This window comes from Tinamus guttatus, unplaced genomic scaffold, assembly GCF_059628265.1.
Source record: "Tinamus guttatus ecotype Peru unplaced genomic scaffold, ASM5962826v1 Tinamus_guttatus_pri_ptg000323l, whole genome shotgun sequence".
NCBI lineage: Eukaryota > Metazoa > Chordata > Aves > Tinamiformes > Tinamidae > Tinamus > Tinamus guttatus.
Window position 1 is genome coordinate 629,359 of NW_028288857.1, and position 24,545 is coordinate 653,903.

The following is a 24,545-nucleotide window of genomic DNA, read 5'->3' on the forward strand; positions in this document are numbered from 1 at the left end:
GGGAGGTGCAATGCTTGCTTCCATAATGGGCCCCGGGGCTCCTGGATGATCTGCCCAGGGAAGACTGCTGCTGTCCATCTCCCTGGGAACAGAACTACGAGCAGCTGCCTGGACCAACGCAGCCGGAGAGCACTCGTCGGTGGGATTTGAGGGGAGACAGGAGCTCAAAGCTCTGCAAGCGGAGGCAGGACGTGAAAGCAGCGTGTAGAGCAGGGATGCGCAGCCCGCCCCCCCGCCACATTCCGCACCAAAGCTGCTGCCAAGCTGCAGGGAGGGCACAAGCCCCGGCAGCGACCGCAGCGCTGCGCTGCACAAACGCGACGCCGGGTTCCGCCGGAGCCAGCGCTCCTCAGTGCCCCGCGGGAAGGGCCGAGAGGCGCCCCGGGACCTCCGCCCCGCGCCCCGGCCCCGCCCCGCGCCCAACGGCTGCGCCAACGGCCGCGCCCCGGCCCCGCCCCTCGCCTCGCCCAACGGCCGCGCCCCGGCCCCGCCCCGCGCCCAACGGCCGCGCCAAAGGCCGCGCCCCGCCCCTCGCCCTGGCCCCGCCCCCCTCCCCGCCCGCCGGCCGCGCCCCGCCCTGGCCCCGCCCCCCGCGCCCCGCCGGCCGCCCCGGGGCGGAAGCTCCCGTCATGCGCCGCGGGCGGGAGGCGGAAGCGCGGCGGGCCCGGGCAGATGGCGGAGTGCGGGCCGCAGGCGGCTGGCGGCGCTGCGGGGGCGCCGAGCCGGCACGAGAAGAGCCTGGGCCTGCTCACCACCAAGTTCGTGTCGCTGCTGCAGGAGGCCAAGGACGGCGTGCTGGACCTCAAGCTGGTGCGGGGCTGCCGGCGGGAGGGGAGGGCCCTCCCGCCGCGCCGTGCGGCAGCCGGGGGCGCGGGCAGCCCCCGCCTGTTCCCGCAGTGGCGGAGGCTCCTCCGCCCAGGCCCTTGCGGCACAGCCGGGCTGAGCTCCGGGAGGCGGCCGGGCCTTCGGAGGGTGCCGGCGCTTCGGGGGCAGCGCGCGGATCGCGGGGGCAGAGCCCCGGGACCGCGCGGGGCTGCAGCCAGGCGCACGGAGGTGTCTGCCTGGGCAGTGCGGCCCTTCCTCCTGTGCGGCCGGCGGAGCAGCCGTGCCGGCCGGCGCTGCCGCTGCCGCTCGAGTTGTGCGGGCTTGTGCTGCTCTGTGCAGGCGCTGTTCAGCCCGGCGTGCTGCCCGGCCCGTGTTTGCTGTGTCGTGTGGTGCCCTGCTCTCCCCCAAGCCCCTGTTTGAACTCGAGCGCTGTAATGATGAATCCCTATAGTGCTTCATCCAAGAGATATAAAAAGGGAGAAACTGTTGCTCCTTGCTGTATTTTGGTCCCCTAACACACAGCAGGAAGGCAGGTGAAATCAGATTAGTTTCTGCCAGGGACTGTGCCCTGCTGTTGTTATGCTGTAGAGACGTGTTCTGCAAATGTACCTTGCTTGAGCATTTTGAAGGTCTTCATCTAGAAGATGTATCTGTCTTAATAAAATAGATGGTACTTAGAGCTAGGTCTTCTCTACATATGAAGCCCATTCTATGAAGGGGGTTATACCATTATCTCGTATGCGGTATGTGTGTTAGTTCTCTCTGCCAAGTTTTGTATGGACTCCAGGCAGGTGTGGGAGCACACAGAAATGGAAGACTGGGAAGAGGCTTCAGTCCTCTGCTACGGCAACTTGCCAGTTCTTTGGATGTTGTCAGACAAGCTCAAACTATGTGTTTGTGGGTTTTGTATGGGTCGGTGTGATTTGAGCAGTGCTGCGTGCTGGGTCTGGAGCTGAGGTGTGTCACCAGGACGGTGTGTGCAAGGGGAAGATCCTGTCCGTGCTGAGCCCCTCTGCGCGCAGCGCTGCCTGCGTCGCCGGTGCTGCTGCTGCTCAGCTGTCCTGTGGAAGTGGGTACAGGAGGCTCAGCACTGCCTGGTGTGTGCAGCAAGTCGAGAAGAAGGGGAGCCCTTGGGGTGAAACAGCAGTGAGCAAGGCAGGGAAGCTGCAGGGTTGCTCAGGAGCTGCCTTCTTGCAACTGCATTTATTCCACGCCCCCAGTGGGGAGTCTTTCATACAGAGAAATCTGCCATTGGACCAGGTGTCTGTTATCTTTATTGAGTGGCAGGAAATTTGGACAGAAAAGACCTTTTGAGTATCCACTTTACTAAACAGTGGTAAGTTGTGCAGCACTGAGCTTTTAGGCTGCCAGCCTAGTGTCTTCTAGCAGAATTCTGCTGCGGAACAATTTGTTTTGCTCCAGCCCTGAGTGAGGTGGCTGGAATTTGATTTGTGATTAATGGGGAGATTGCTGGGTAAGCAGCAGGAGAAAGGGACACTGGTGGCTTCTGATTGTTGCAATGACGCTAAAAATGCGGCTTCATGGTTGGAGACACGGGCAAAAGAGGCATGAGGTGGGGAGCAAGGCAGGCCGGAGAGTTTGGAGTTCAGGCTTCAACTTTTGTGCAGGCTGCAGATACACTGGCGGTGCGGCAGAAGCGGCGGATATATGATATCACAAACGTCCTGGAAGGCATTGGGCTGATCGAGAAGAAATCAAAGAACAGCATCCAATGGAAGTGAGTGACAGAGAAGACTAAACCGCTCATGGGTCCCTTTTAGTGCAAGGTCCTGTCTAACATCTCTTTTCCCCATGCAGGAAAGCAGGGTTTCACAGGGCTGTTGCCAAAGTGACCTTGTGGCTAAAATGCCCTCCTCAGATCAGACTTCCTCAGTGGTCTGTGTGTGCTTGTACTTCCTCCAGTGAAGCTAGGCTGGTGCTAGTAATGGGGAAGGCTGAAGTACATGTGGCTTTTTTTTTTTTTTTGGTACAAACCAAGTATTTGTAGTGCCTTGGATCAGAAAAGGTGCCAGCTGTGGCACTGGGGAGGATCCTGTCAGCCCGTGGGAGGATACACTAAATGTTGCTGTGCTAGAGGGAGGGATGGAGGGCAGGTACATGTAAGGCTTTCTAGGGCCTTACGTATCTGAGCTTGATGTATGGTAGAGGTGGCAGAAGAGTCTCTGAAAAATGCTGGAGTTGCTTTGGATGGCTCATGTGTGTTACTCCTTTCTACATTGCACAGAGGGGTGGGTCCTGGCTGCAACACACGTGAAATAGCTCACAAACTCATTGAGCTGAAGGCAGATATAGAGGACCTGGAACAGCGGGAACAGGAGCTGGAGCAGCAGAAGATGTGGGTCCAGCAGAGCATCAAAAATGTTACAGAAGACGTGCAGAACAGTCGATATCCTTTGTGTAAACTGACTACTCCCTCTCCTGCTGGGCTGGAAAGCAGGGATGGGAGGGCTTGGTTGGCAGACTGCCTTGCTCAGAGTGGGGAGGTGGGGAGTGATGACTTTGTGTTGCTACAGGATCTGTGCTGAAAGAGTCAAGGAACAGTGTCTGGCTTTGCAAGCAGATCGACTCTTTCCCGCATGGGAAACAGCTTCCCCGGCAGTGCGCGCAGCGGTGTGAGAGAGCGAGCTTGTGCATCCAGAATATTGTCTGGCTTTATGAAGTTCCCTGAGGCTGTAATGTTGGTGCTGATGAGAGCTCTGTTCCACTTTGAGCCATGGGTGCTGCGTTCTTGCTTGTGCCCACCTGTTCAGCGAATGGTGTGGAGAGCCTTCTAGGATGCTATTTCTTGAGCTCAGGAAGGAAATGGGTGTCCTTTGAGTTCTGTCCTCCCAGGAAACTATAGCCTTTCTCCTTAACTCTGGCAACGTTAGCATATGTGACGCATGAAGATATCTGCAAGTGTTTCACAGGTGAGGAAATAGTGCTGCATAATAATGATGTTTGCTGCCTTGATCTGTCCCAGCTACTTTCCTTTCTTCAGGAAAGAGAAGGCAGTGGACCTTGGTTTAGATCCCCCCAAGGGCTTCCAAACAGCATCAAGGAAAGTGTAGTACAAAGTCCCAGCCCATCCCATGGTTTACATACCACTGAGTTAGAGCTTTGTTGTTGCTACCAGAGGGGCGCTGAGGGGACAGAGACCTCACTGTGCTTACGCTTAAGGAGTGTATCAGCTGTTCTTGAGCCAGTCACAGAACTGAAGGAAGAAGCCAACATGAGTCTCTGTTTCTTCTCAACTGTGTGCTAGCAAGCAGGACAAAAGAAAAAAAAAAAAAGAGGAAAAAAAAAAAAAAAAAAAACCTCCCCCCACCCCCAAACATAAAAAAATACCAACCCCATGGTCGGTGTGCAGTGTGTAAGCTGCTCTTGCTAGCTGTGCTGTGGAAGTGCAGCTCCTTTCTGCCTCAGTGAACCCTGTCCTCTGCTGACCTGGGCACCCTGCATCTGGCTGCTTGCATCAACACCTGTGAGACTGAAGCTACTTACCCTGCTTGCCCCAGCCATGTGTAATCTTATCCTTGTCCGCCTCCCTTCTTCATCTCTTACATTTTCTCACCCTACTCATTGCTCCTTTGCTAGTTCTTCTCTTTGTATTCATTGCCCTTTTTTATTTTTTTCCTTTGGTCCTTGTTTTCCAGACTTTAATCTTTTTCAGTTCCTGACAGTAACTTGTGCATGCCGTACCCCCCCTTTTTTACTGTTTCTTGTGGTTTAAGTCGTCATTTCCTTGGGGTAGGTATTGTGTTTTACAGTTTGCCAGTGCTTGGGACCAGGTAATTTGTAACAGCCTAGAAGAGTTTACTGGAGACCCATGGACACACGATTGCTTGGTCGATTGTTTTGCATTTTAATGCAACCTTTTTTTTTTTTTTTCCTCCTCAAAGGCAGTTTTACATCAGAAGCCAGACCTCACCAAAATATGCAGAACAGGTTAGATTGCAGATTCTTCTAGAACAGCATCTTGGTAGAGATTTTTTTATAGGATATTCAGTGTGTGCCTGGTTTTGCTGTATGAGTATATACAGCCTTACTGGGTATATAACTGACTTATGGGGTATCTTGAATCTCCTTGCAAAGTTTTTTTGTTGGACCTATTATGCCTTTGAATTGTGATGAAGGCTGAATTTCAGCTCCCTCTTCTGCAATTGAATGATATTGAACTCACTTTGAGAAAGTGAGTTATGGATTGAAGGTTTTCATTCTTGGTCTTTTTTCAAATATGTATTCAGTATTTGAGTTAAATAATAAAGTTGTGTAAATTTTTTAGTGACAGAGGAATATAGTTTTTTTATAGTTATAAATATATAACTATAAGCTATAGTTGTAGTTTATAATTATAGCCTGAGCTTGGGTCTTTGAGATTTTTTTATACACTTCTAACAACTTTTAACACTTTTGAAGTGCAGATTTGTTAAAGGAATCTGATCTTACTCTGAAATTTTGTGGTGTTTTTAATCCTTGTATCTTCTGTTGCTCTGACTTTTGATTTCCTGCCTGAAATTAAAGGATGTGGCGTTCTGCTGTCTGTTCTCGCTCAGCGCACTGGGGATCTTTTGTGTTAATGATGAAGTCTAATGCAAAATACCAGTGAAGTGTAAAGATGCATCTAATCATGCAAAAGTTTGCAGGTTCAAAGTGAAAGCTGCTAACTGTTCAGCCTAAATATGACTAATGTCCTTGGTACTGGTATTTCTATGTTTGTATTACCATTTTTAAGTGCAAGCCCCAGTATAGTGGAGATTTTTTGTCTGTGTTGTATTAAGGGGGCAGATCTTCAGGAGTCATGGAATTTGAAAAGGGAAGAGGCTGTCACCTGGTTGCTCAGCCCAGTGTTTTCTGAGCCTGTGCAGGGTCCTCCTAGAGTCCCATAAGTAGGACCAGGCAGCTCTTGCTGGTGAAGACCAGAAAGTCATATCTGTGTCGTGATCCTCCAGCATGAGACCGCTGTGCTGTTAGCAGCCCATCTCTTGAACTGCACATTTCTTTGCTGGCACTGCAGCTTGCGAGTTGTGTGCTGGTTTGTTCACAGTTCAAGTCAATCAGAAACTTTTAACAAGATTAAGCATCCTTCCCTTGGTATCCAGGTTATTCTTAGAGTGAATTTAAGCTAGTCTCAGTGTGCCTGCTGAGGGCAAGAAAAGTGGATCCTCCTAAGAATGCTACTAAAATGCATTTCTCTTTGGGAGAAACGAGAAACTTTGGGGGTTGTTTTGAGCTCTTAGCAGTTGGCACATTCAGTGTGATGTGATTAGCAGCTCAGGTGGGATAAAAAGGCAACTCTGTAAGGAAGTGAGGACAGTGTGGCCTGTGGCAAGAGCAAGAGATCAGATGGCTGATGATGCCTCCAGTAGGTGGTTGCGGGGGGCACATTTTGAGGAGGGTCTCTCTGTCAGCCTAACAGTTTGTGCCCTCCAAATGCTGAGCAGTCTGTTTTCACAGGAGATACCCTGCTGGCAATTCGAGCCCCGTCAGGCACGCGTTTAGAAGTTCCCATCCCCGAGGTGAGTGATGGGTGTGTGGGCAGTGAGGGCTGCTGAACTGACCAGGCTGGGAGTGGTGGTGGGTGTGATGGAGCTGAAGGACCTGGCAAGCCCAAGGAAAACCCTGGGTAGTCAGTATTGCCAGCTCTGTTGTTTGGAGGTTGTAAGTAATTGCAGGGACGTGGGAGGGAAGGATAGTTGTGGGAGTTGGGAGATAACCTCTGAGTGAACAGTGGGACTGTGTTGAGCTCTCTGGACAGCATGCTGTGCCTCTGGAAAGTTCCTGTTTTAGTAATCTATATCTGTGTGTCTTGCTTCTGGCCTTCTTCAGGGCGTAAATGGGCAGAAGAAATACCAGATCCACTTGAAGAGCACAAGTGGTCCAATTGATGTCCTTTTAGTAAACAAAGATGCTTGGAGCTCTCCACCTGTAGTGCTACCTGTCCCTCCCCCTGAAGACCTCATTCAGTGCCAGCCAGTTGTGCCCTCAAAACCGCAGATCCCACCGCTTGCCCATTTCCAGGAGGCATCTGTGCCCAGCAGCACCCAGCCTTCCACACCAACGCCTACCAGCACTCAGGACCACAGCCCTCCCGCACAGAAAGCTCCTAGCACAGGTGAGAGCCTTTGTATGGCATCCTAAGGGCTGAATCTTCCAAGCTGCAGCTTGTGTCCCTTGTCTTCATTATATCATTTGGCACCAGTGAGAAATTGGTTCCGTAAACTGCTTTTCAGGTATCTGTAAGATGCTATTAGGTTGGCCTAAGCCTCTTTGTTGCCACACTTCGAGCCCAGTTGCCTCCACCCCTCGTTGTCGGCCATGCGCCTTAAACTCCAGTCATTCTGGCAGCCCACAGCTGGATCTTCTGATGGCTTTCTTGAGCTGGGGTTGGTCAAAGCTGGGCACGGTGCTCCACGTGCGCTCTCTGCTCCAAGCTAGAGGATAATAATTTATCTTGCTCTGCCAGCCATGCTTCTCCTGGTGTAGATTGATGTGTGGCTTGTGTTAATTGCTGTGAGTGCACATGTGGTTCATCTGCCACTGGGCATTACAAAGACCATCTCCAGCAGAGCTGCTGCGGGACCTGCTCGTTCCTGTTGGGAGGGAGGAAAAAGGCAAACAAAAAATGTCGCTTTCCTCTTGTTTGCTTGGTTGGCATTGCCAGCAAGAGTTTGTTCTGTGCTGGGTTTGCTTGCTCTGGGGCTTCCAGGGCACATCTCTAAGATAACCTTTGTGTATGTCTGTGGCTTCCTTTGTTTTCAGAATGCAGCGTCTCCGTGGTGGAGCCCAAGAGCAGTGGGGACTTTGAGCCTCTCAGCTCGGTGCCCGCGCCGGCCGGCCAGCCAGCTGGGTTGGATACGCAGCCGCTGCAGTCTTCTGCCTCGCTGGACAGTGGCTCCGTCCTGCCCAACCCCTCTACCTCCTTTGAGCCCATCAAACCAGATGCCACAGGGAGTGAGTAGGCGCCCTCGTTTCATTTGTTGCCCTGCCAGCATAGCTGCTCCAGGGGGTGGGAAGGCTGCAGGCTTTGCAAAAACAAGCTGAGCTCCTTGCTGCCAGGCAGGCTCTGCAAGGGATGAAAAGGCATCTCCCGGTGAGAAGATTTGCTTGTGTGAGGGTACTGAGGAACAGGACAGAATTAGAGTAGGTACAGGGGTCACGCACATGAAGAGTTTCTGCTGTTATATGTAGAATTATTCCTTTCCAGCCCCTTCTCTAGGCAAAGACCAGATTTGGAGACTATGCAAAGCTGGAGTTTCTAGCTTTCACCAGAAACACCTCTGTAACCCATGGGAAGTTTTCCCTTACTGGCAGAGCTTTTGTCTCTGGTTTGTTGCTCTGCCGAGGAATGCTTCATCCATCTTTAGTAATGCTGCAGTCCTAATGGTCTTGCAGTGTAAATCTGGGGAGCTTCCTACTGTGCTTGGTGAGGTGAAGTGGGCTTTAAACAAGGAAAGTTTAGGCTTTATGGAAAACTGGCCAAAGAGTAAGGCAGTGTGCTTTGATGCTGTGGAACCTGCCTTCACTGAGAGAGAGAGGAAGGAGAAAAAAAAAAAGGTTAGAGAGTTATAGTTAGAACTGAGAGTCTTGTCCAAATGTCAGCTTATGCAGTGTTGTCTTTCTGCTTCTCACAGCATCTTGGAGTAGTCTTGATTGTGGAATTCAGTTTTGGTTGCCTGTGTACCTTACTGAATTTCCATGGATCTGTGTTGACTGTCTAGAGGCATGCCTTTGTCCTGCACAAGATAAATCAAGGTGTTGCATGGAAGCTGAGGCGTGAGGCTTGCATATGGGCTTTTACTTGAGCTGTTGCCTGTGTTAACAGGTTCATGTGCCAGGACTCCTACAGTTCTATATTAGTCAAGCTTAAAGTATTTTATTGCATTTATTGATGATTGAGCAGATGATAGAACTGACACAGTACATGGAAGCAGAACTTCTGCATGGTATAGGAATCGAGAGTATAGTGGGACTGTAGGCATTTATGCTGTAAAGCATGTCAGGCTCTTCATGTAATGATGCAAACCATTTGGTTTGTTGTATTTCAGTACTGGAACTTCCCAAAGAGCTCTCAGAGATGTTTGATCCAACAAGAGGTATGTTCCTTCTCTGACCACGGCCTTGTTCTTAGCCCACCTACCAGCAGAAGCAGGACAGTTCATTTTATTCATTTCCTTTTTGGTTGTTTTGGGAATGTCATTTTGCAACGTGCTTGTGGTCATTGGTGGCTGTTGGCTCTCTTGCTTGTAGATGGATGCTCTTGACATTACTGTTTTCTGCACGTGTGTCTCAGTCTTCCTTTTGCCAGCAGTGTCTGCAGAATTTGCAGTGTATAGATGAGGACTGTCCAGCCCTCAAGCCCATGCTAATCTGTACCCTGTTTTCCCATTCTCCTCCCGACTTGTCTGTACCATCTGGAGTTACAAGAAAAATCCATCTAAGTCTTGTTTCAACTGTAGCCTTCCCAAAGCAAATCAAAGCAAATAATCTAGGGAGTTAATCTCCTCTCCTTGAAATATCCCTTGGTGGTTTTGTTGGTACAAGTATTTTGGAACAATAATGGAGAAGATGCTGTTGAATGTTAGGTGTTCTGCCTTGGTCCACAGAACTTCTGGGGTCACTGCCTAATTGTGGAACAGACTTTGATGCTAAGGGCAGGAGTTCCTAGCCCTCTGCTTTAGAAAACGCTTTAAGAAAGCCTTTTCTATGTTGAGAAAAAATCCAGAGTCTCAAATGTGATCCACATGATGGTCTGATGTGTGTTGTCCGAGCCCTGGGACAAGCTTCAAGGCAGTCCTGGAGAGTATCTTTCCTGCATGCTCAGCCCAGCACTTGGAGTACTTGCCATTGTAGGCAGTGAATGAGGTTCATGGTAATGATTAAATACATCCAAGAAGTAAATTGGACTCCTTGCAAACTGCTGCAAGGCTCCAGCTAGCTTAACCAACTCTATCTTATTAAGTCATCATATAAGCACTGTTTTTTTTTTTAAAAAAAAAAAAAAAAAAGGGTGATGCTTACTGCTTACATTCAGGTATGCTAATCTTGTTTTATGGATTATTCCTGCTAATGTGCAAGGATAAAGCAGAGATCCAGGAGTGAAGGAAAATACAAATGGCAGTGTGAGATTTTAACTGTGATCTCCTTTTGAGTTGACCACAGAAGTCCTACTCTGCCAAATAGGTGACAGCTACAGTGGCAAAGCCCAGGCCAGGGAAAAAAAGCAACACTCATTGCTTAGGGAAATGGGCTTTGCAGCATACTTCATGTATTCTCTTCCATCCTTGTGTGATTTCAGTGATGTCGCCCTGCTGTTCTCTCCTGCTTTAAGCCTTTGTAGTTGAAGCATGAGAGCCCAGAGTTCTTCCTTACTGCTGTATGTTGGAGTTACTTTCTAAGTATGATTTTCTGTCTCTTTTGAGTTGGTGGTAAATACCCGCTTGTTTTAAACTCATATCCTGGAAAGGGCAGAATTTCACACATTGCACATGGTGCTGTATTGCTAGACCTGAGGAAGAACAAGGTTCTGTATTTAATTTGCTCGCTATGGATAAGCATCTTTAGAATGGGCTTATTTGAGTTTCTTTTGTGAAGGCTCATTTCAAGTGTGGGTAGCATCTCACTAGTCCAGTTAGACTAAGTTAGATCATTATTTTGTCTTGGGTACGTGAGAGGGATATTGAGAAACTTGTTTTCAATTGCATAGCCTCTTAGAGAAGAGACTGATCTGGGCTTGCTTTGCCTGCCTGTCTTTCAACTTTCCTTCAAGCGCATTGTGAGCTACCAGCCAAGATTGACTGCACTGGAGGAAGGGGTGACCTTTCAGACGTAATTAAGTTTGTTATCGTTTAGTGTGGGCAGTAGAGGGAGGAAGCAATTTTAGTGGCCTGTAAAGGAGGAATATGCAGAGCTGGGATGTTCATTCTGTTTGGCAGCGAACAGCCAGAAAATCTGCCTGTATGTATGTTGCTGGATTAGCCACATCACAGCTGTGGGACAAGGGAAGCAAATCAGGGGAACAAAGGGTACAGACTGGGAAGAAAGTGGAGATGACTTAATCTGATGCTTATGGAACCTCTCCCTTCCCCATCCACTTTGGCCAAGCCAGTGGGTATTTGAGGACTGTTAATGTGTCGAGTTTTGCCATTGCAGCTTCAGATGCCTGTTGAAGAGTTTTCCTCATTGGCTTATGACTGAGCTAAGCAGGCAAAAATCTCCTGCAGAATTTTTGATGTTGCTTGAATTATCTGACACAAATTTCCCTTTATTCATGCCAGGAGGCCCAAATTTTCTTTTGCCACTGCCTGTATGTACTCTACCTTGCTGCACTCCCTTATCCAAAGAAAGGATAACAAGGGTGAGGATCAGGAGAGGCTGGGAAGGGTAGGAAACAACACAGGCACAGACCAGGAAAGTAAAGCGAGTTGCTTACCATGCTCATCTCTCCTCAGAATGTATGAACTCTGAGCTGCTGGAAGAGCTGATGTCATCTGAAGGTGAGTCTGAGTTTCCATCTCATGCTATAGGCTCTCTGGGGAAGGAAGGCTGCTTTGTGTGACTTTACTCAGCTGGTCAGCCTCATGCTCGCAGACTCACTCTCATATTTTTGGGGCTCTGGACATAGACTTAGTTCTTAATGTCCTGCTAGCCCCTAAGAGGTAGGTGGATGAGGACAAGCAGAGGCTGATTCAGAGAAGGCTCAAGAAATGTTACTGTGAAGTGGCCTCCCTGTATCTCATCAGGAGCCACCAAAGCTCTGTGCCATGCAGCTCCCTGTGGCTGGGTGCCAAGTGCTGAACGTTGTAACCAAGGGTTTCTCTTTCCCAGTGTTTGCCCCGTTGCTCCGCCTCTCCCCTCCTCCTGGAGATCATGACTACATCTATAACCTGGATGAGAGTGAAGGCGTCTGTGACCTCTTTGATGTGCCTGTCCTCAACCTCTGACTTCTCAGTGTGGCTGTGAGCCTCGCAAACACAGACCATTTTGTAACTCTTTGGAAAGTGTCTATTTTTGGATTCCTTTTGTGCTAGAGCTCAATGAATGAGCAATCCAGAGATGCTCTCATGTGGACTCAAAACCAAGAGATACGGACTTGCAGGCCGGGAGCCTCCCTGTAGTTTTTTTTTCCTCCCTGTGTTGCACATATGAGGTCTTTGACTTAACTCGTCCCGCTGTATCCCTGTCTCTCCACTGGATCCTGGGCCTCACTTCAAAGGGTCTGTTTTTGAGTGTTCCCAGTTCAGCTGTAGAGTTTGCCCATGTGCCTCTCCGAGCTTCCTCAGATCTGCATGCCTTGGATTTCCTGCAATCCTAGATGCACTTTGCACCTCCTAGGTACCAGCTGCTACAAGGAGCCTTAGTATTGTGGTCAGTTCACAAGCCCGGAGGTAGTTAGCTAGGTTTTTCATTGTGAGCAGTTCAGTTTGGGGTTGTTATGTTTTGAATGACAGCAGGGGAAGATATTGACACCAAAGTGTCAATTTCTTTGCAGACCAAGTTAATGTTTTTCAAGCAAAAAGCACTTTTTTTTTCTTTTTTAGCCAGCTGTGCCTCCTAGTAGGAGCCAGGAGTTGAGCCAAGTGTTTCCCTGCTTGTGCATCAGCAGGAATACTGTTTCTGCAGTGGGGTAGTGCACCACTTTGCTCATGCACGAGCGCAGGGCGTCCAGCTTCTTGAGCAACAGCTGAGCTGCTTCTACAGGACTAAAGAAGGGGTGCCATTTTCTTTTTTTTCCCGAGTGGAAAGATGTTGGAAAGGCCAGACTGCTTCGGCTGTTGTATGTAAGGTACTCTAGGTACATCAGAGCCTGCTCACATTTGCATATTTGCTGTATTCTCCAACCATTGCACTTGAGCCTTCAGCTGTCTAAAAGGCAACCAGACAGTAACAACTCAGTAGTACTTTGCTGTGACAAGTTATGTAGGTGTTGTCAGACTAGACAGTAGGTTTTTCCTCCTTTTACTCTATTAGCATCTGCTCAGGATCGGACTTTCTGTATATTTGACTTTGTTCCTCCAGTGTCCATACCCATGCTCTCCATTCCTGATCCTGATGTCCTGATGCTACCTAGCATGATGCTTTCTCTGCCCTTTTTTTTTTTTTTTTTTTTTTTTTTTTTTTTTTGAGCTTTTCTTCGCCGCTTTGTAATGGAAGGTCTGCTGTAGGATCTTTATGATGGTGAGGTGATACCAGTCTTGGATCCCATGCATTTTAGCTATCTGGAGTAAAAACCCCTTGTGGGTTTCTGCTGTGTTTTGCATGCCCCTGCTTAGGTCTCTGGGCAGATCCTGTATTTGAATATCTTATTTTTGTACATCTCCCTGCCATTGCAGTGGTAGCAGCTGTCGAGTCTTTCCTGCTCAGCAAACTGCCAGAGGGGCTGGGCCCAGAAGCAGGGCTTGCCCTTCCATGGAGGTAGCTCTCAGCTGTCCATGTAACCAGCTGATGTTTTACTTTGCTACTCAGCTGTGTGTGAATCACAAAACCAGCCCTGGTTGGGGCATCGTCAGTAAGGGATGTGAAGCTTTCAGTTGTTGGAGCTTACAGAAGTGAGGAGCATCACACTTGGGGCTTGCCTTCCTGCTGTGGTGCTGACAAGTTTTTTGGGACTCCTCCAGAAGACCCGTTCCTTTCCGCAGCTTGGGAAGCTCACGGTGGCCGAATTTTGCTGTGAAGTACTGGCATCCTGCTTTGGAAAAGTGTGAAGAATTTGATGGGAATGGGTGCTACTGGGCATCTTCTAGTTCCACTGCCGGCAGTGAGTGCTGCTGAGATGGAGACCGTGTGGGAGCCCCAGAGGGCAGTGAACTTCACTCTGCATGCGCCAGTCCGTAAACCTTCCCTCTTTTTGCATGGGAGCTACCTGAAAACTGTTGGTCCTCCATGTGTGTTAACTAGGCACCACAGCTTGTGTGTAGCTAGAGCTCTCGGTGTACTGCCTGATCTGTGCCCTCCTTCAAAGTGTTAATGTTTGCCAGCAGTTAGACAATGTTTGAAAAAAGGTATCTAGAGAAACTTGACGGTAACAAATGAACTTTGATTCCTATATAAAGATTATTTTTATACTTTTTTTTCTTTTGCAAGGAAAAGAAAATTGCTGTAATATTTGTACAGTGTTCGCTGAGTGAATAAACAAACCCTTTCCAGAGCTTTCCTCCCGCTCCGCTCCCTCCTCGGCCCTGCTGCCCTCGAAGGGCTGAGGCAGAAGCTCCCGTGGGCCTGAAGGCGGCGGGGGGGAGCGGCGGGCGCGGTCCCTGCTGCGGGGACCCCCCTGTAAGTGCAAGGGCGCGTTAGGCGCCTTCAAAACCTCCTTGGAGAAGGAGGGGAGCGCGGGGCACCTGCCCGAGCCCCGCGGCGCAGGGCGGAGGCCGCTCCCGCCGCCTCCCTCGGCGCTGCCGCGCGCGGCGGCTCCGCGCGTCACCTCAGGTGAAGGGGAAGGGCCAGGTGCGCGCGGGGGCGGCCGCGCCGCGCCCGACACCGCGGCGGGGAAGGAGCCGCCGGGCGCCGCGAGGCCTCGGGCCGCTCGCTCGGCTGCGGGGGCCGCGGGCGGGAAGGCGCGGGTCGGGCCGGGCCCTCCCAGGGGCGGGGAGGCGGCGAGCCGGAACTGCGGGGCAGCGGCGGGGACGGTGGTGGCGGCGGCGGCCGCCGCGGGGGCCATGGCGCCGCCCAAGGACGTGGTGAAGATCGCCGTGCAGATGGTGGGCGCCATCCCGCAGCTCATCGAGCTCCAGCAGGTACCGCGGCGCCCGCGCCCCCCCCGCCGCCTCCAGGACCGCCCCTGTCTCTAACGCCCCTCCGCCTTTGCTTGCAGAGCAAGCCCCTGGCCTCCGTGCTCAAGGACATCTGCGACGCGTGAGTACCGGGCCCCTGCCGCGGACGGGGCCGTGGCGGGGCTGCGGCAGGCCCGCGAGAGCCACCTCGGCCTGGAACGGGCTGTGGGCGCCGGGCGCTGCGGAGGACGCTCGCGGGTCACGGCAGGCCCGTGCAGCCCTTGCGCAGGCCCTGCCCTGCCGTGACCGTGACCGTGCGTGTTGCTGCAGGTGGAGCTTGCCCAACGCGGAGCGCTACGCCCTGCAGTACGCGGACGGGCGCCAGACGTACATCACCGAGTCGGTGAGTGGCGGCCTGCGCCAGCCCCGGCGCCGCGGCTTTGCAGTCGCCTGACAGTTTGCTTTCTTCTTGCAGAATCGCGGGGAGATAAAGAATGGAAGCATTTTATGGCTGACAACTTCTCCGGTACGTCACTGTGTCTTTCTCTGAAACGTGCTCCACTGTCAGCCTGCTGCTGACCCCAAGCCCACCCCAGCAACGCGCTGCAGGCACCTCCTCTGTGATACCTGGCCAGTCCTTGCTCCTCTCTGTGCCTCAGACCCAGCAGAAATAGTATGGGGAGACTAGTCTCAACCTCCTTTCTCCCTCAGTAGAACTCAGAGGAGTTTGTGGGGAAACGAAATAATATCTTGCGAAAGACTTTGGACCCATGGGTGGATGCACCAGCTGTTCCTAGTACAGCTCTGGTCTGGCTTCCTTCCTCAGTTCCTGACAGTTTCTGATGTGATGGCTCTGTGTCTCAGTCCTCCACCTCACTGGACTTCTTCTACCCTGAGCTTCCTTCCAAAACTTTTGCTTAACTTCTTCCGCCCCTGCCCCTGACAGAGTTTCTTGCTGTCTTTCAACAACCCCCTTTTGCTTGATTCTTCTTTCCTTCCTGGTAGGATCAAGAAGCAGAGGCGTTGTACATTGGAATCCAGAGCAACAACTTGGATGTCAAGTCCGACTCCCTGAAGAGACTTTCAGACCTTTCCCAAGATGTCACCTTTGCTCAGGAGTTCATCAACAGAAATGGCCTGAAACAGATTTTCTCTATTGTGGAAGAGGGGAATGAGTGAGTATCAGAAGTTGTTCCATATGGTTGCTGGGTTTTCTTCTTTCTTGTGGTGCTGTACAACCTCTGAACTGGACATTGCCTGGCTGTTCTGTTGAGTATGTCTGGCTTATTAATCCCTATAGCCCCTTTCTGTAGAGGCCCTGTGCTGTGACCCAGAGGACGACATTGATTCTTGGTTCTGCTCTGAGGGTTTTAGCTGCCAGAGGTCTGCGGGCAGCTTGAGAAATCCCTGATTGCCAAACCAGTGGCTCTCTGATTCTTTTCCTCTCAAGATGTGATGCTATGTCTTCTCTCACAGAAGAGCTGGAGCCTAAATTTGGATAGTGCACTGACACATTTGCAAATGACGGGGAGAGATTTTGTGGGGTGTTGAGTTTCCTTAGAGCTTGTGTGTGTGGTCTTTGTGCCATAGCACAGCTTTCCAGAAACTACAGAACTCTTCCCTGCCTTGACTTCCTAGGATGCCTAAGTGCAAGTCTGATTTTTCTAAAGATCCTTTCCTCCATTCTCTTGCTATTCTCTCCATTTCACATTTTTCTCCATTCATCTCCATTCTCACCCCTCATTCTCCCCTTTCTTTCTTCTTTTCACACTTCTCTGTTTTTCTAGTTATTTCTGATGTACCCAGCAACATGTAACTGGCTGGCTGCACTCCTGCCTTATAGTGGCAACTGTGAGGTATCTGAATAATTCCCTGTGTTTTTTTCTTTTGTTTCTCCAGCACAGGGGAGATACTAGCTCACACGCTAAAGGCCTTCATGGAGCTGATGGAGCATGATTTTGTTTCCTGGGAGACACTTAGTGCAGCCTTTATCAAAAAGGTAGTACGTTTTGCATATTCTGCAGCTTACACCTTTGAGGTACCTTGTTACTCTAGTTACCTGGGCTCAGCTTGCCTTTGACTGACGTTTCTGTGCTTTGCAGATAGTGAGTTACGTCAATATGAATGCGATGGACGTCTCCGTCCAGCAGCTCTCCTTGTCAATCTTGGAGAACATGGTACCCAGCAGTCGCGTCCTCTTTGAGCTAGTCAGAAAAGAAGTGACTGTGGATCGCCTTCTCACCCATCTGCAGGTGTAAGTGGAGGGTCCGGGGCCTTGTTCCCCTGCATCCCGCGGGATGGAGCCACTGGGAATGTGTTACTGGAGGGCGTTCCCTGCATCTTGGAGATATGTTGCTGATTATCCCTGGTGCAACACTACACTGTCCCTTCACAAGTACATCCTGTGCAATCTGTGCACAGCAGGAGTGGTCAAGCAGTGGAACAGGCTGCCCAGGGACATGGTGGAGTCACCATCCCTGGCAATATTCCAGAAACATGTAGATGAGGCACTTAGGGCCTTGGGTTAGCAGGCATGGTGGTGATGGGTTTATGGTTGGACTTGATGATCTTGAAGGTTTTTTCTAAGCGGAATGATGCTATGATTTTGTGATTCTATCAGTCTCTTCTGTCCGCATTGCCATGAAGCTGGGGAAGGGATAGACTGCCCTGGAATCCCACTGCTTAGCAGTTAGAAACCACCCCATTTCTAGGTCAGATTCACTTATGTCCTGTTTTGCCCAGGAACTTATGTCCTGTTTTGTTGTTTAGTTGAAATGGCTTTCTTTTTTGGTTTTCTTTCCTGACATTGGCTCTTCCTGCCTTTCCCCAGTGTATTTGTAAACAGTAGTGTCTTCCTCACAGTTTGGGGGTGCTGTACTGAATAACTAGATTTTGTTAAATCCCTCTGCTGAAACAGGTTCTTTGTTCCGTCATCTTCCTCATACCTCTACACTTCTTCAGTTTAGAGGTTTTTCTAGAAAATGAGGAGGCCTAAATTGGGTCCAGGACTCCTCCAGAGCTCTTCCTTTGGCTCTCAAAAGCTGTTCCCTATCTTTTCGTAGAGATCATACATAGGCTTTTTGGTTATTGCTTCTTGGAGCTCTCTGGGCAGCTGCACCCACATGTGTGTCTGAAGCAGTATCTGTTGCTCCGTGCTGGGCTGCTCCTCAGTTACAGTTGGCCTCTCTCTTGGCCCTGCAATGCTTCTGGTTCTGCTGTCAACAGCTCCTCGCGGATGGCTCCAGCGTTGGGGCATCATTTCCCCAAGTCCTCCAGCTCAGTGTGGTGGAGTCCAGTGGTTAAGGGGGAGAAGAGTTTGCCTTGGGGAGGGCAAAACAACCTCTCACGTGGTGACTGACTCTCTTCATCTTCCTTTGCCTTCCCCAGGACAAATACTCAGTTGCAGCTGAAGGCAATGGCCCTGCTCATTGCACTGCTGCTGGCTGCTGCTGATGCTGAGCGACGGGTAAGGAGCTGCTTTCCCTGAGAGCAGTGGGCAGGACCACGTGGCTGCCGAGCAGTGGGCGACTGCCGGGCAGCGGGCACCGCAGTGCAGCCGCTGCTGGGAGTGCTCTGCCATGAGCCTTCTGGCGTTTTACTCTCTATCTGGTAGTTTTGACAGATCCAAGAATTCAAATGCTAGGAGCAGTGTTAGATACAGTGCTGTCACAGGGGCTGTGGTGGGTCAGATGCAGAACACAGCGTGGTCCAGCGTGGTTTTGTATGGCATGGAGCTGATGGTTTAGGGCAGGGATTCCCTTGTCTGCGATGGGAGCTGGCATCTTGCACTGTAGTGTTTGCATCCTCTGGGGTTGCACTGAGGTGCACAGAGACATTTAAAGTGAGTCTCCCTGCTCTGCCTCCTCTCTTTGGCTGCTACGTTTGTGGGGAAATGTCTGTCTGGGCTCTGCTGGAGCCCTCTGGCTCTGCATGCCAGAGCAATGGGAGCTGAGGACAGGTTTCCTGCTTGGTGTCACCCCTCAAACTCAGTGTTCCTTTTTATCCCTGCCTTTCCTGTGGCCCAGAGCCTGGCATAGCAGGGGTGCGGGCCTGTAAATGGGACACCAACTTTTCTGGGAAAGAATAGTATGCTGAGCTGGAGAATGTTTCACAGTCTCTTCCCTTCCTAGGATATGATGGACTACCTGAGGGAGAGGAACATCAGACAGTTTATCCACAAGGTGTGAAGCAGGGGTCATACAAGGGTCTGTGCCTCTTCCTCCATCCTTCCTCCCTGGTCTCTGCCTTTTTGTGTGTGTGTCCCTCAGCCCATGCCTTTGATGGCTCCTTGTGTGCTTGGGGTAGCTGTGTGCCCCACACCCCTTCCTTGATGCCTCCAGTGAGTGCTGCTGTGCCTCTCTCAGAGGGCACCTCAGAAGCCTGTGGTTCATTGCACCCAACTCTGAGGAGAGCTGCCCACCTCCTAAAGTGCCAGTGAGCAGTGGGGCCTTTGGCTGTTGGGCCCTCAATGTAGCAGGAGTGGGGGTAGCACGCTGGGGGAACCTTCTCACTTGCAGTCTCCTCTAGAACATAATTCACAGCTCGGAGCCACTGGGGGATGAGATGGCCCATTACCTGTATGTGCTGCAGTCCATCAGCCTCAACCTACATGAGCGCCGCATGAGGACTCCCATGGATCCCTATTCACAGGTCTGAGAGCACTCTTCTTGTGGGCCTGGCCCTCTGCTTTGTCCTTCCCCCTCTCTCCCTCTTCCTGATGCTCCTGCCCTGGATCGAACTTTCTCTTCCACCTGTGAAAGTGGAGGAAGGAAGATGAAGATTTGCCTTTGAGATACGTGCCTTTGCCACTGGATTTCATTGTTGGTTTTAGTGCCGGGAGCCCGAGACCCTGCTCGCACAGGGCTTGCTGACATCTGTTCTCTCTGCTCTGCGTGCAGGAGCAGCGGGAGCTCCTCCAGTCACTGCGCCAAACCGCCTTTGAGTCAGAGAGCGAGACACCCGCCAGCAACTTCATCACGGAGCGCCGGCGCTCCCTGTGTGCCAAGGAGTTCCGCAAACTGGGCTTTGTGGTGTGTCTGCCCTGTCCCCCTGCCCCATCCGCACGCTGTCCTACCACCTGGCCTCTTCGAGACCTTTTAACATCTTCCCTGTGCCTGGTTTTCCTGTGGTTCCCACTGGGCTGCTATGCAGCACCTCTCTTCTGCTCCCTCAGCATCTCTCTGCAGTGATTGCTGCAGAGCTGCCGCGCACTCCAGGGACTGTACTGTCCTTCGCTTTACTTGCAACACTTGTTCCAAAGAGCAAATCCCTGGGCTGCAGCAGCAAGGGCTCTGCTACTTGGAGGAGAAAGCTGCCACTAAATTACATCCTTTTGTGTCCTCTCAGAACAACAGCAACCCAGCACAGGACCTGTACCGTGCTCCCCCTGGCCTCCTTGCTCTTGACAACATGGTGTATTTCTCCAAGCATACTCCCAATGCCTACAGCAGGGTGAGTTGGAGGATTGTCACTTGGAGAATTCCTTGGCAGAGAGGTGCTCATGGATCTCCTGTGCCTCAGACCTGTCCTTGGCCAGTCAGGATAGGATACCACTGCCCATTGAGCTGGTTTTGCCTTTCAAAATGCATCTGAGTCCTTCCTGAGGACAGAAGCCAGCTGTTTGAGGCTGCTGGCACTCCACTAAGCGGCCTCTGTATATTTTGGTATTTATTTACAGCTTAGTTTCCAGGTCTAGTCTGAGTCTAAGCAGATCTAGGCAATTTGGGCAAATCCAGTCAGTGGATGGAGAGCATTAGCAACACTCTGACCTGTTCTGCCTGTGTTCAGTGCCAGCACTGAGGCGGGATGATGTGGAGAGTGGGGCTGATTTTCAAGGCTAAATACTGCCAAATACTTCTGTTAGGTGGTGATGGCTAAACTAAAAAGTGGAGAAGTCCAAGCCCTCCTTTGCTAGGACACCACTTTGATTCTGTCATGTGTAATGTGTGGCAACAACCTTTTCCTCCAGTTTGTCCTTGAGAACAGCAGTCGTGAAGACAAGCACGAGTGCCCGTTTGCTCGGAGCAGCATCCAGCTCACACTGATCCTCTGCGAGATCCTGCACGTGGGAGAGCCGTGTATGTGTGTGCTGTGTCCCAGCCCAGCCCTCTCCCTGCCCTGCTGCCTCCTGCCTCTCGGGAGTGAGGGCGGGCACGGTGCCCTGCCTGGGCAGCCATGGACATGCCTGCCTAGCAGGGCACCAGGCTCCAGTGTGGCCGACACTGGGGGTAGGGGAGGAATAGGGCCATGGCTTCTCCTGCATACTGAAATTCCCTGGAAAAACTGGGGAGTCTAGCATCATCTGTCCTTCTCACTGCAGGCTCAGAGACGGCTCAGGCCTTTTACCCTATGTTCTTCGGGCAGGACCATTTCTTCGAAGAGCTCTTCTGCATCTGCATCCAGCTGGTGAACAAGACCTGGAAGGAGATGCGTGCTACCCAGGAGGACTTTGACAAGGTGAATGTGGCTGTTACGGGCACGGATGGGTGCCCATGCCTTCAGGGGCTCTGGAGAGCATTGCTAAACTAGGAGTGACACACTGCACCCCGTCTACCCCTCCAGGTGTTGCAGGTGGTGCGGGAGCAGATTACCAGGACCCTGTCTCTCAAGCCCACCTCCCTGGAGCTATTCAAGACTAGAGTGAATGTGCTGAACTACAGTGAGATCCTCAAGCTGCGACAGACGGAGCGGCTGCATCAGGAGGAGACACTGGCTGTTCCTGTGCTGTGAGTAGGGTTTGGATGCGGGGTTGGAGCTGTGACAGGGCCATCCTGTTCCAGGCAGGATGAGCAGTTCCTGCTCTCAGGCAGGGCGGCAAACCCTACCTGTGGTGGGAGGGAGATTCTGTGGGGCTGGGAAGGCCCTTGGAGAGGTGGTGGGTCAATGTGGGAGAGTTCATACTCCTCTCCTTCTGGCTCTTGGCCCAGAGAGTTGCGTGAGAGGCTGAAGCCTGAGCTCCTGGAACTGATACAACAGCAGCGTCTGCTGCGTCTCTGCGAGGGCACCCTCTTCCGCAAGATCAGCAGCCGCCGCAGGCAGGGTACGTGTCAGCCTTGTTCCTGCTCCCTGGAGTGGGGTGCCAGGGTGGGAGCCAAGGCCCAAGAACTGTCCACAGGGGAAACCACAGTTCACAGGGGAAGCCACAATTAACTGTGGCCACCTGTGGTGGGCAGTGTGCGAGGCTCTTGGGAAGGCTGGGTCAACTGAACTGCTTGGGAGAACTGGGAACATGGGTGTATGAATGGAGGACTCCTCCTTTTACCTGGACATTTGGCTGGGGGCTGAACATGTCCCTATGGCCTTTCCGCTGCAGATAAGCTCTGGTATTGCCGCCTGTCACCCAATCACAAGGTGCTGCACTATGGAGATGTGGAGGAGGGGGTGCACTCTCCCCCCATTGAGAGCCTGCCAGAAAAAAGTAGGTGATGGTGGATTAGAGGGAGAGAAAAGAGAAAGGGAGGGAGCCAGGGAAGGGATCCTCCTTCACGCCAAAGCTCCAAAGTGCTGGGGATGCCAGAGGGTGGGAACTGGTTCCCTGCCCAAGTGCGGCATGTTTGACCCTCTACCAAGTGGTGCAGTGGGACTGGGGGCTGTAGCACATCAGGCCAGGGCTGGCTACCTCTGGAAAGAATACTGCAGAGCAACTTGAGCTCTCCTGAGTAGCATTGGGGTGCTCAGTGCTCAGTTTCCACTGAACTCTTGAGCTCAGGGGACTTGAAGGAGACATGATATGGGGGCAGGTTGCTTCCTGCCACTGTCAGCAGCATCTCTATGGCCTTCCCATACTGAAACTGGTCCAGAGCCTGGTCTGAGTCCAGATACCTTTCTAGGACCTTGGCAAATTGTCCTGGCTTCTCACATTGCTCACCCATGTGGTTGGCAGTGGCCTGGGGTCTCCACCCAGGGTAGCAGTTCTGTGGGTAAGGAGGGAGGCTGGCAGACACTCACCACTCCTGTACCTGCCCCAGTTCCCGTGGCAGACATGAAGGCACTGCTTGTTGGAAAGGAATGTCCACACACCAAGGAGAAGAGCTCTGGGAAGCAGAACAAGGTCAGCACCATCCCCTACCCGTCACAGAGCAGAGGGCCCAGCACTCCCCTCCCTCCTCCTTGCGCGCGCTGGACTGCGCTCTCCTGCCCCAGCTGTTTGCTCTGCACCAGCCACCCTGTGCCCAGACATGTCCTGAGCTACGTCTCTCCTTGGCAGCTAGCCAGGATCCAGGATTATCTGTCCACTTTCAAAACCTAGAGACCTGTGAAAGAGATGCAAAGATGGGCTCCCATGTGGCACGTTTTGGCCTGTATAGATGGGGGAGATCAGAGGCATGTTGGGTCTTCCGGACCTCACGAGGGAAGACTGGGAAGGTAGTTCCTGCTGTGACCTCTCCTAGGGCAGGCTGCATCCAACTGAGAAGCCAAGGAAGCTTTTTTTTTTTTTTTTTTTTTTTTTTTTTTTGCCAGCCTCTGTGCTTTTCCTGCAGGATGTCCTAGAGCTTGCCTTCTCCATTGTGTATGATGTAGAAGAATACTGTCTGAACTTCATTGCCCCCACACGGTATGAGGTGAGTTTTGAGGGGTGCTGGAGGGCGTGCTATAGCCGGATGTCCTTGCCAGAGGCAGAGTAGGCCCCCGGCAAGGAAGGGCTCATCTCTTTTCTCGTGGCCTTGGAAAATGGGGCCTGCTACAAAGTACTTCGAGCACTGTGATTCTCCAAGGTGCCACATGCCCTCAGCAAAACAGGAGAGACGGGGCTGAGGCAGGTAAACTGGTAGCTACTGGACACCAAAGGGTGATTTGTGACACTGGGAGAGGAAGTGCCCACTCTAGCCTTTCACTGCATAGCCCAGGGGAACTGGGATTCCCTGGCATCCAACTAATGTCCCAGCTAATGTCAAAGGGACAATAACTCCTTTGTGACTGTGACAGAAGCTGTAGAGGAATGTGAGGGCTACCATTCTCTGCAGCTGGCTGCAAGATTTGGAGATGAATAAAGACCCAGCCTGGCTAAGAGGGCAACACACGGAGCTCACAGGCTGACACGGGCTTGAGAACAGGCTGTGGAAGTGGGGTAGGCGGCCGAGGGAAGGTAGAGTGGAGGCCACATGCTGTAAAGAAACCTGATGCCTTCTCCGGAAAGAAAGACAGATGCTAGTCTCCTCCAGGGCAGCACTACATATCAGACATGTCCCTGGGTTTCCCCAGGTGTCCTCGTGGCTGGGAGCTAAGTGCATGGCAGCAAAGGAGAAAAGAGCAGAGTTGCATGACTGATGGAGCAGCCCACTCTTAGAGGCTGAGGACAAACTGCCCTTGGCCTAGATGAGGGAGGGTGAAAGTGGCACAGTGAAAGAGGTTTGGGAAAGGAGAAACTCAATGTGGGGCTACTCTGGGCACGTGGACTGAGGTGGGTGCTGTAGTAGGTGCCACACAGATGGAGAGGGGTTTTCTCATCACCTGATGGGTGCTGGAAATGTAGGTCTTTGTTTCCTCAGTTCTGCCTCTGGACAGATGGGCTGAACATGCTGCTGGGCAAGGAGATGACGAGCGAGCGAACACAGACAGATCTTGATGTCCTGCTGTCAATGGAACTAAAGCTGCGGCTCCTGGACCTGGAAAACATCAGCATCCCTGACACACCCCCTCCTGTCCCAAAGCCCCCCAGCAACTTAAACTTCTGCTATGACTTCAGCCATGCAGAGCAGTGAGTTCCTGCTCCCTCCCTGTGTCCTACTCCGCTGCCCCTCCCTTTTCTCTATAGGCTGCCCTATTTGGTTCTGTGGCAGTCGAGCAGGAATCATTTTGGTGTCTGCCAACAGCAAAACCCTTCTTCCAAGTGCTGTCCTCTAGTCCTGCCCAAAGGGAAAGCAACAGGTGCTGAGCATTTGCCTGTGCTGCCTGTCCCCTTCCTGCCTGCAGTGGGCTATGAGCAAGCAGGGCAGCTGGTCTCCTCTTCCACATCTACTCGCCCAGCCTGAGCCTACCAGCATTCCAGAACCAGCTCCCCACCCTGCTTCA

At 51.8% G+C, this 24,545-nt stretch overlaps 2 protein-coding genes across 2 annotated transcripts; both read left to right on the forward strand.

Moving 5' to 3' along the window:
• The first annotated feature begins 666 nt into the window (after positions 1 to 666).
• Positions 667 to 12,356, forward strand: E2F4 (E2F transcription factor 4). The gene is made up of 10 exons (XM_088529065.1): positions 667 to 810; positions 2,454 to 2,563; positions 3,071 to 3,232; positions 3,712 to 3,755; positions 6,283 to 6,344; positions 6,655 to 6,940; positions 7,588 to 7,779; positions 8,874 to 8,921; positions 11,277 to 11,321; positions 11,653 to 12,356. The coding sequence occupies exons 1-10, from the start codon at positions 673 to 675 to the stop codon at positions 11,766 to 11,768; spliced, it is 1,203 nt and encodes a 400-aa protein (XP_088385191.1). The 5' UTR covers positions 667 to 672; the 3' UTR covers positions 11,769 to 12,356.
• Positions 12,357 to 14,471: 2,115 nt separating this feature from the next.
• On the forward strand, positions 14,472 to 24,261 carry ELMO3 (engulfment and cell motility 3). The gene is made up of 20 exons (XM_088529049.1): positions 14,472 to 14,558; positions 14,636 to 14,676; positions 14,865 to 14,937; positions 15,010 to 15,060; positions 15,540 to 15,709; positions 16,434 to 16,533; positions 16,637 to 16,788; positions 17,922 to 18,000; positions 18,665 to 18,715; positions 19,062 to 19,184; positions 19,433 to 19,564; positions 19,881 to 19,985; positions 20,503 to 20,611; positions 20,854 to 20,990; positions 21,096 to 21,259; positions 21,461 to 21,573; positions 21,847 to 21,951; positions 22,502 to 22,584; positions 23,015 to 23,095; positions 24,023 to 24,261. Exons 1-20 carry the CDS (start codon positions 14,481 to 14,483, stop codon positions 24,233 to 24,235), a joined length of 2,160 nt encoding a protein of 719 aa, XP_088385175.1. The 5' UTR covers positions 14,472 to 14,480; the 3' UTR covers positions 24,236 to 24,261.
• Positions 24,262 to 24,545: the final 284 nt, after the last annotated feature.